Genomic DNA, 11,137 nt, shown 5'->3' with positions numbered 1-11,137 from the left:
TGTCCTCTCTGGCCTCGGGTGTTACAGGCTTGATCACTCAAACTTTTCTTATAGGAACAACAACCCCCAATAAGCCATGGGACCTCAGGGTTTCCAAAAAGCCACACCACCCGAGCCTAAGAAATCTAACCTTGAACTTTTAATGGAAGATTTCGTGTTGATGCAAACCCGTCAAAACGATGAGTTTAGAAATCAAAACCTCTTTACCAATGAAACGCTTAGGAAATTGAACACTAAGGTTGATAATATTGTCACTCATACCAAAAGGTTGGAGACTTAAATCTCCCAAGTAACACAATAACAAGCTGCTTCTTTTGTCCCTCCCGAATCATTTACGGGGCATCCCGAACAACCCAAGGGAAATTTTAATGTCGTGACAACTCGTAGTGGTAAGAAACACCCTATGTTGCTCCACCTCCCTACAAACCTATTGTTCCTTTCCCACAAAGTCTTGTGAAAGCCAAAGTGGAGCCCTAATTCAAAAAGTTCGCGGAACTTCTCAAAAAGATCCACCTCAAACCTTCCATTATATCCTATAACAATCGATTATTTACACTACCTAATTGATTAGCCTAATCAGTTAGGTAATTTATTTGGCCCATGGATTATTTCCATGGTTACACCATATCTTGATCTATAAATAGAAAGCCTCTATATCGTTTCAAATCATCTAGAAAAAGTGAAAAAGCTTTAATTTTGATTTCTCTAATCACCTCTCTAAACCATTCTTATATTTCTCACATATTTTAGTCGTAGTACTTTGACAATGTTCTTGAGTCTTAGTGAGGATATTGTTCTAGGTGAGGGTATACTTATAAATTTATCAAGAGTGGTTTTTTCTCTTGAGTAAATAATCCTTCATTAAGAAGTTATTATTTTGGTTGAGAGCTAAACCATTTAAAAAAGTCTTATTTGTATTTGGGGGATTAGTCTTAGTCTTCTTTTGGTTTGTGAGATCCATCATTGTGAAAGCTCTATTTTGGTTTGTGAAGATCAGCTAGTGAAAATATCCACAACAGCTTTTGAACTCAGCCCGATTAAAAGCTTTATTGGTTCAAGATCATTATAGTGTAAAATCTTGTGGTTTCTGAGTATAACCTAGTGTAAAAACTCAGTAGGTTCGATATCTTCCTGGTATAAATATCGGTTTGATTTGTGGTCCACCTGTATAAAATCCAGGTCCAGTTCAGAGGATAGCTAACTCAAAACTCCATTTTGGTTTTGAGATCAACCTGTGCATAATATCTATTTGGTGTGAACACTAACTGTTTCAAGGCGTGTTCGCTGTTTGGTTTGAAGACTAATTGCTTCAAACCATGTTCGTTGTTTGGTTATAAGTTATCCTCAAAACTCAATTTCCTTGTATAAGGGGGTTTGTGGGCACAACCTTCTAAAAGCTCTCAAGCATAGTGGATACTCTAAAGATTAATTAATGAGGAGATTAATAGGTTACTTCATTAGCTCAAACTTCTAAAATTCTCTAGTGTCATTTCTCTTCCCTTGTCATTTTTATTTTTCACTTAATTTCTTTATTTCGAATTTTCGCTGCATATTTATTCAAACATTTTTATTAAAATATTTTTAAACTTTGGTTTCAAAAAATACTTTATTTTAAATCAATTGTTTTTCAAACCTCAATAATTCACCCCCTCTCTTATGTATGGAGTCACATGTCCAACATAAGTGTCTTGATGGGGCAATGTCAGAGAAGGACTCAGAGTTAAATGCTAGTAATATCTCCCTCACTCTGGGAGATAATGATCTTTTTTGGAAACTTGAGAAGCGTGTCCTCTTGAAATTTCCGCTGTCATGGAAAAGGACGAGATATTGCTAGCATATTAACACATGGATATTGATGTAAAGTATAATGTGAGATTATGTCGATGGTTGAAGAGCTTACTACCAACATGGAAGTTGCACCATAAGTTTTCAACCTAATTTTCAACATGTGGAAATTCTTGGAATGTTATAACTTCAAGTGAAGTATACTTTTCTTTTGGTAGAATATGATATTTTTGAACTATGATTGTCGATGAAGACAATTTGAAAATTCTTGGAGCGTTGTAGCTTCAAGTGACTATACACGTTATGGTGGTATATGGTTGTTGGTAAAAAAAATGAAAATTGATGTATTATTTTCAATTAAGATTGAGATTGTTGGGGGTTAATTGAAGATATACATGTTGAAAAAGTCTCACATCGCTTAGTTTTATAAAGGAAGATGGAGTCTAAGGCTATATAAATGATTCAAATTTTTTATTACAAAATGCATCAGTAAAAAAACACTTTAAACTTTTATTTGACTTTTTACATTTTCTCTTATATTCTTGTGTTAGTGTATTGTGATGAGTAATTAAACATTTGCTTTAGAGAGTGTGGGTGTACTGGGACCTTGGAGTTAATACCACATCGATTAATTTTGTAAAGGAAGATGGAGTACGAGATTATTTTAAACAAAAATAATATAAATAATATAAGATTGCTTTGGCTTGTAAAGGTATTGCTGGTACATGGAACACCATCTTTGACTTGAACTCTTAAACTAATATTAAAGACAATTGATAACCACAAACAAACCCATTTTAACTTATATACTCCCATATTTATTTTGTCCACTCATACTTCCTAACCCTTCACTCCTAACATCTCAATGGCAGAAACAACAAAAAGGTTAAGCTCAATTTTCCTTACCCTTTCTTTCTTCAAGATATACCTTATGAACATGCAATTAACCACTAGCTTCACTGTAGGTATGCAGTTGTTACAGGGGCAAACAAAGGAATAGGATTTGCAGTATGCAAACAATTGGCTTCTAAAGGGATCACTCTTGTGCTCACAGCAAGAGATCAAAACAGAGGTCTCGAAGCTGTTGAGAAGTTGAAACAGATTTCTCTTCCTGGCCTTGTGGTTTTTCATCAACTTGATGTCACAGATCCTGCAAGTATAACATCATTTGCAGATTTTGTCAAGAATCAATTCGGAAAACTTGATATTTTGGTGAGATTATTCAATTTTTTTTTTTTTAATTTTATAACTGAAAATTATAAGCTATTATTATATGGTTCTGTTTATCTGAGATGCTTGAAACATACTTTGTTTAGGTAAACAATGCTGGAATTCCTGGAGTTCACATTGACAGTGAGGCTCTGGCTGCTGCTAACATTGTGGTACGGTATATTTTCCCCTGTCATATGTCTAAACCAGTAGCGGATCGAGTGTTTATCTTGATTAAGACAGTGGTTTGTGGTTTTTGATTCTTATGTTGATGATAGTCATGTCTGTCTTAGTTCTAGCCTGAATCCAGTGGTTTGATGCTTTTATATTCTTTTCGGTATTTGTCTTTTGTGCCTTCTATCATGTAAGTTTTCTTGTTTTTGGTAGGAGGGAAATCGTGGCCAGATTGATTGGAGTAAAATACTAACTGAGAGCTATGAACAAACCGAAGCAGGTATTAAAACAAACTACTACGGAGCAAAGGAATTAACCGAAGCACTTATTCCCCTTCTCCAGCTTTCAAGCTCACCAACAATTGTCAATGTTTCATCATCCATGGGAAGATTAGAGGTACGCGGCAATAATAACTTTTGCTTTTGAAGATGTTCTTGTTTTGATTCGATTTTGTTTGCAGAATATTCCGAACGGATGGCCTAAGGAAGTGCTGAGTGATGTTGAGAATCTTACTGAAGAAAAAATTGATGAAGTATTGAACCAATTTCTAAAGGATTTTAAAGAGGGTTCAATAGTAGAAAACAAAGGTTGGCCTATTAATATGTCTACATATATCATCTCGAAAGCGGCTCTAAGTGCCTACACAAGAGTTCTGGCTAAAAAGTTTCCGTCAATACGCGTCAATGCTGTTTGTCCTGGCTATGTGAAAACAGATATAAACTACAATACAGGTCGTTTAACACCTGATGAAGGCGCCGAGTCGATTGTGAGGTTGGCATTGTTACCTGAGAATACTTCTGGCTTCTTTTTTGTTAGAAATGAAGAGAAACCATTTTGATCTTAGAGAACAAAATGTGATGGATATTTGAAGGGAAGTTATGAGGTGAAGAGAACTACTTTGTGTTGAAAATTTTCTACTTGTGTTGTACTAAAGAGAATATAAGTTCACTTTGTCACCTTAGCGTAATTAATCATTGTGCCTCCTCTACTATATAAACAGCTCGAAGCTTTAGTCTTAACATATCAGAAAATAAACTTTACATTATTGCATCTTAGTTTATTATTTTTTCTTGCAATTTTAGTTTTGTTTATCGCATTAGTTTAAGCTTTATTTTTTGTTGTTGTTGTTATAATCCTTTTGCAACTTTTGGATTTCAATACTTGTCTGATTTATCTAATTTTTTTTACTCTTTATTTTTGTATCCACTTTATTCATGTCTTACAATCTACGCTTTGTGATAACTTACAATCTGCGCTTTGTGATAACTTTTTTATTTACTAGTCAATGAGAGATGTAGAGTCGACGAACATTAAACAATAATTATTGCTATTATAAATTGTTAGCTTCCAATTTCGACATCTAATGTGGATTAGGAAAATTAATTAAGGAAATAAAGTTTTCTGTGAAAAAATTGAATGTTTCGACAAAATTATATATTTTGAAATTCCAGTCAAAGATACATTGATGCAAGAGTAAAGATACTGTGTGGACTTAGAAATATTTCTAGCAGTTTGGAGATGTTTTCGATAGAAGCGTCACTGGTGGTAGTTCGGCAAAGGATTTGAATTCAAATGAGGGAAGGAATTCTTTGTTCTTATCTAACTGCCAAGGATATACGTGGGGCGTAGTGGGCAGTTACATACATGTAGAGCACCACTTGTCTCAATCTGGTGAACAGGCCGTTGGAAGCGATTATTTCGATTGACATAAATATAGGAGGTCTTAGTGTTAGGATTGTGTGTGTGTTCAAGTGTGTACAAATTTATCAACTTGCCCAAAGTATACGTGTGTAGAGAAAGTGTAAATTGAGAAAAATGTACGTTTGATATTGCACCATGTTTTTACTTAAAGCAATTCAATCAATCTTTTCTTTTTAGAAATTTATCTTCATCGCCATTTACTTTCCAGCACTTTCCTTGTCTTCTTTGCGTTATTTTTCCTTTACATTCTTTAACAAGTTATTTTAAGTATGAACATTGTCGAAGTGTTTATCATTCATCAGACTTCACCCTAAAAACAATTAGCACATGTCCTAGGATCAATCTGATCGATCCTGTAAGTAACCAAAATATTTTAATTTGGAAGATTAGCGGTTGTTTACCAATTTTTACGGTAAACAAATTGGCACGCCTAGTGGGACGATGCTAACTGTTTTGAAAAAAAAGTATATTTTCTTCATTTTATTAGTTCTTGTCGTTCAATCATTTTTCTCCTTTTTGAAAAGTTTGTTGTATGTTATTAAGAAGTGGTAAAGTAACCACCACCAACGAAGATAGACAAAGGGGAAGATACACGAGGGGAATAACAAATTCAAACCAGCAAAATAGTGCGAACCCTCAGAATATGTCAACTAATAATGGAGAACCACCCCCAGTTCCTTCGACGGGGGGACCAATGGTTCTAGCAACCATTTCTGAACCTATAGCGTCAATGCCTACGCATTCAATTGCCCACACTGATCCTATCCTGAATTTTACTGGGCCAAGGGGCCCTCCACAAACTCCCCCACCAACAGGGACTTCTGTGTTCAGACCTTTTATGCCTCCTGGGTTTTCGATGTCGTTAAGTGGTCGAGATCAACCCTACGGAATGCCAACTTCGATGATGACAAACTTACAAAGCGCCCCTCCAGTATTTTCAGAACCTGTGATGACTTAGCCGTTACAGGGATCAGGTTCTGGGGTAAACATGGGTCAAAATAGCCCGCCTTTAGGAATGAGATATTCTACCCACATTCCAAACTTGACGAATAATTCTGCTGTAGTCATTAGACAGCAAATGGATGAGAGTAACCATGACATGGTGTAATACCCCAAAATTTACCCTTCATTTTTCCTGGAAGCATGAGATTATGTTTTACACTTTATTAGCATCATATTAGGTCATACTCATTGCATACTGCATTAGTGACATGGAGATCAGGTTTTGATCGATCACTCCTTAACAGAAGGAGCCCACACAAAGCAAGATTGACAATTGGACTTCATTTTCTAAGTATACAAGTCTCAAGGGTCTCAGGGGGGTCCAAGTATCTTATTATGATCCTCAGTTCATCAGTGAAGGATTCAAAGCTATCAGAGTGTTCATCTGGATTTAATCAGAAATTAGGGTTTCATGGCTACCTGCAACAGGCAATGTTTGGTTGGAAGTAGAGGAGCTCATCCATGTCATGATTAGAGAGGCATCTTGGCCTAGGAAGATTCACAATTATCTCAGAAAGATCCATTAGCAATCAGTGCAATCAGTTCTTGATCGTTTTGCCCTAAAACTAGGGTTTGGTATAAAATCAGTTTATTTCTGATTCTTTGGGTGAAACTCTTTTCCATGGACCTCCATATGTCCGCAAGGGTCTACATACAAAAAAATCAGCTCTTTATTTGAGCTAGAAGTGCTTCAATTGATCAATGGAATCGGGAATCAAATAGTTTGGGAAAAGTCAATTGTGGGGCCAGAAAAGTCAACTCCTGACATTTTGAGAGTGGAATCTCAAAATCCATGCCTAGGGGATCCTACATGTGAAATTTGATCAAGGTTGGATCATGGATTCATCATTTAATCAGGAATTGGAAAAGTTACTTAATTTGGAAATGGTTGACTTTCCATTTAGGGCAAGTTTTTATGATCGTTGCACTCACTTTAAGCCCATTTTACATCAAGATAAAAGCTCCATTTGAAAATTTATCCAGCATGAAATTTGTTCCTCTTGTTCCAAGATTTCTAGATATATAAAGTTTGCTCCATTTGGATTAGAATTGAGAAAGTTATGCATAGTCAAAGTGAGACATTTTTTAGGACACTTAGAAAAATTTCTAAGTCCAAAGTCTTCAAAATTTGTCAAGACTTCTTGGCCAGTTTTCTTGCACTTCAAGGAATTATTTGAAAATACTTTCTTCACAACAATTGTACCTTGCCATGTCCTCTTTCACATCCTTTTGGAATCATCTCATTTGGATCCATGGTTTGAGAGATACATTCATTTAAAATGGGCACCATTACTTGATTTTCTAGGCAGATTTTGGGCCTGGCTGGCCCAATCAGATTTTCTAAGCATGCTGCACAAACCAGTCACGTTTTTTTACCTCTTTTGGTCATGCATTGGACATCCATTCACTTAAGTTTGGCCCAAAATAACAACATTTTACACCTCACTTCACACTTTTATTCTTATGGATAAATCACTTATTAAAAAGCCCATGAGAACACCTAATCCACTCTATTTAAGAAGCTGAAACCCTAACCCTAAAGGAGCATTGGAATTTCGTGGCAAGGAGGCAAAACTTCATCACATATCAGATTCCATTTCACTTCTATTTTCTATTAGGTAATCATCTCTTCCATGGCCATGTTTTGATATATCTACGCTTGCTTACCATGTTCATCACCATTAATCCTTCCATTTTCATATTTCTTTTTCTTATTTAAAATATTTTCTTCGTCTATAAAATTACCGAAAAATATTTTTCACTTTTCTTAACGTTTTATTTAATTTTACATAATTTTTATTTTCGTATTTTGTTGATATTAATATTTTATTTTAATTATTTATTCTAAATGGTCCATTTTAACACACTTTTTTTTATCGATTTTATTTTTATGATTTAAAATTATTGTTAGCATTTGATTTTTGGGATGAAGGTTGACCAATGTCTCATGGTCAACCTGACCTTTTCTTGGAATTTTATTTCACATTTTCAATTTATTTTGGATTTATTTTTGACCCAGTTTTGTTGGTTGACTTTTAATTTGACTTCTGTTTTATTTTAATTAATTCACGTACCAATTTTCATTATTTTTAAAATATTTTTGGGGGATGACGATGTCCTGACTCCACCTTATTTAGTTTAATTTTTCATAATTTTCTTGATTAATTTACTATTTATTCTTGATTTATTGACTTTTGGTTTGACCTATGTTTTGTTTTAATTAATTCACGTGCCAATTTTCATTATTTTTAAAATCTTTTTGGGGGATGATGATGTCCTGATTAAATTATTCAGTGGACCCTTCGTGTGCATATTTTCATCTGTTTGATTCATCTGTTTGATTCATCTGTTATCTTTTATACTTGTTTCTCTCATTCATGCTTTCTATTGCTTGATTATTTAACATGTTCATACTCTCATGCATTGTTTAAATGCTCCATTATTTGATTCTTTGGTTTGATTATATATTGTTTATTTATCCGATCTGATTGATAACTGTTGCCTACTTGTATGATGTATGAGGCATATATTCTTATTGTTTGTTTGCCATGAACAATCCCCATTCATAACAAATGTACCCCTCTCCCATAAAGTGTATAATATTTATTTCTTTATTTATTTAGCCACCTGTTAATACAAGAGTTAAAACGAACATCCGATAACCATTTCAAAATAAGATCAAAAGCTCGATCCAACGTCGAGTAATCATTTTCAAAACTTAACAGAACCAGCACGCATTCATCCATCCTCTTGTAAGTTGATTGCCTCAGGCATCGCCATCTACCTGTAAGTCGATTGCCTCTGGCATCGCCATCTACCCTTATCTGTAACTCCTCTCTGCACTCCATCTGTCGACTCTTGTTCCGTTTAGGTAGCACCCATTAGGTAGAACCCTTTGTATGATAACATAGGTAGAATTACCTTATTCTTTGCATGCTAACATTAGGTAGATGTTCCCCTTTGTAAATCCTAACACATAGGTCCATATTGCATGACAACTCTAGAGCAGAGCTTCCCCATTTTTAGGCCTTCCGTGCGTCTCCGATCTTGTGGCATGTCAGTCCGTTCTATTGCAAAGAGGTAACTGCCTAAGACTCGATTCAGCGAGCTGCGACACCTACTGCTAGGACGTTGAACACACTGCCCACCCTCCTTTGACACAGCTGGTGTCCTCTTTTGTAAGTCCATGTTCAGATGGCAATCCTTAACCCCTAGTTAGCCGAACTACGTTTTGCTCTGATTCTCATTCCAGATGAGATACGTAGGCATAAGACGCGACGTCTTACCGAGCACACTTCTCTTTAACCCATAGGTAGCCGAGCTACGAAGACTCTGATTCTCATACTCAGATGAGATACGTAGGCAGTGGATGCGACATCCTTGCGAGTCATTTTCTTTTAACCTTCCTTTTAGTAAATAGTACTTTAGATATACCTACACCCTTTAGACTAGAACAACACTTATGAAAAGGGCTCCCTAGGAGTACCTAGGACGTTTTGGGTGCTTAAAACCTTCCCATTGCATAACCAACCCCCTTACCCAGATCTCTGACATTTTTACTAGTTTTTGATTCGATAAAACTTTTAGGTTTTTGTTCGCTTTCTAACCATTCCTTTGGATAAATAGAAGTGCGGTGGCGACTCGACTTGTATGGTTTACCTTGGATTTAGTCAATATCTCTAATGGTAACGAATACCCCGCTACACATGGTCCAGATGTTGGCCCAAACTACGGGGACAATCGTTAATCCTCTAATCCAAAATACTACCCAGACCAACCAACAAATGGCAGCACAGATGACGCGCCTGACGAACTTCTTTGGTGTGCCTCAACCTCCCCGACATCCACTGAGAGAGTATATGATAGAAAACCAAAGGGTAACCTTCGAGGAGGATCTCACCATTAACCAAGTTTAACAAAACCAAAGAGATACACCCAGGGAGAACGTGGAAAACCTGGGAGGAGCGATCGAACAACTTAGGGTCGAACCCCCTAGAAACCAACCATGAGTCCCAATAGAGGAAGAACCAAGGGTAGTATTGGTAAATAGGAATCAGAATGATGATAACATTGTATAACAAATTCGACACGATGATATGGCAGCAGATAATAATCTGGAAGCCATGATCGAAATAATCATGGCTCAAAACGGAGTAAACTTTGGCCTTCGAAGGATAAACTATACGTCACCACTCTCATAGTATATCCTCCAGTCAGACTTACCCCTAGATGAAAGGTCCCTAAATTCACTAAGTTTTCTGGGGATACTACTGAATCCACTGTCGAACATGTGGCTAGGTATTTAATAGAGGTAGGGGAAATTTCGCACAACGAAAACCTTAGGATAAAGTACTTTCCAAGTTCTCTCACAAAGAACACCTTCACGTCGTTTATAACCTTGCCACAGAATTCAATCCACACTTGGACTCAGTTGGAAAGAATGTTCCATGAGCAGTTTTACATGGGGCAGACGAAGATTAGTCTAAAAGAGTTGGCTAGTATCAAACGAATGTTTACTGAGCCAATTGATGATTATCTGAATATATTCTACTTACTAAAATCCAGATGTTTTACGTAAGTGCCAGAACACGATTTGGTCGAAATGGCCGCCAGGGGCCTTGATTATTCCATTAGGAAGAAATTGGACACCTAATACTTGAGGGATATGGCCCAACTGGATGACAGGGTTCGACAACTAGAGTGTTTGAAGGAAGAAAAATCTAGAGCAAATAGGAAAAAGAGAGTAGCCTACGTCGAATTTAATGAAGATAACGAAGGACCGTATGATGAGCCTCCGAGATTCGACGAAAGCGAGATCGACCTTTCTGAACTAAAACAAGGCTCTCCCTATTCCTGTAATGTCTTAGCTCCTTCGAATGGGAAAAACCCTATCGAACCGGAAAAGAATGATAAATTTCCTAAGAAAACTTACACGTTCGATGTTAGAAAATGTGATGAAATCTTCGATTTGTTAGTTAAGGATAGCCAAATGTTAATGCTTCCTGGTGCTAAAATGCCTCCTTTAGAACAAAGAAAGAAAAAAGGTTTTTGTAAGTACCATAATTTTCTGGGTCATAAAACGTCTCAATGTTTCCTTTTCAGGGATCTTGTCCAGAATGCTATTCAGGAGGGAAGACTCATATTCGGAGAGAAACCCAAGAACCAGATGAAGATTGACTCCGACCCTCTGCAAGTAGTTGACACTCACTACCTAGAGCCAGATGATGTAAATATGGTCGAAGTTACTAATGACTTCAACAACACC

The 11,137-nt window shown here is 36.3% G+C and overlaps 1 protein-coding gene across 1 annotated transcript; it reads left to right on the top strand.

Annotated features, from left to right (window-relative positions):
- Nucleotides 1–2,503: 2,503 nt before the first annotated feature.
- LOC127075921 ((+)-neomenthol dehydrogenase) lies at nt 2,504–4,223 on the top strand. Its single transcript, XM_051017440.1, has 5 exons — nt 2,504–2,670; nt 2,751–2,997; nt 3,102–3,167; nt 3,382–3,564; nt 3,629–4,223. Exons 1-5 carry the CDS (start codon nt 2,651–2,653, stop codon nt 4,004–4,006), a joined length of 894 nt encoding a protein of 297 aa, XP_050873397.1. The 5' UTR covers nt 2,504–2,650; the 3' UTR covers nt 4,007–4,223.
- Nucleotides 4,224–11,137: the final 6,914 nt, after the last annotated feature.

This window comes from Lathyrus oleraceus, chromosome 4 (genome assembly GCF_024323335.1).
Source record: "Lathyrus oleraceus cultivar Zhongwan6 chromosome 4, CAAS_Psat_ZW6_1.0, whole genome shotgun sequence".
Lineage (NCBI taxonomy): Eukaryota > Viridiplantae > Streptophyta > Magnoliopsida > Fabales > Fabaceae > Lathyrus > Lathyrus oleraceus.
This window is presented reverse-complemented; position numbering and strand designations above follow the sequence as displayed.

Coding starts and splice junctions, on each gene's coding strand:
- LOC127075921 (XM_051017440.1), top strand. CDS start 2,651: ATGGCAGAAACAACAAAAAG. Junction 2,671..2,750: donor ATGGCAGAAACAACAAAAAG/GTTAAGCTCAAT, acceptor GCTTCACTGTAG/GTATGCAGTTGTTACAGGGG. Junction 2,998..3,101: donor TCGGAAAACTTGATATTTTG/GTGAGATTATTC, acceptor TACTTTGTTTAG/GTAAACAATGCTGGAATTCC.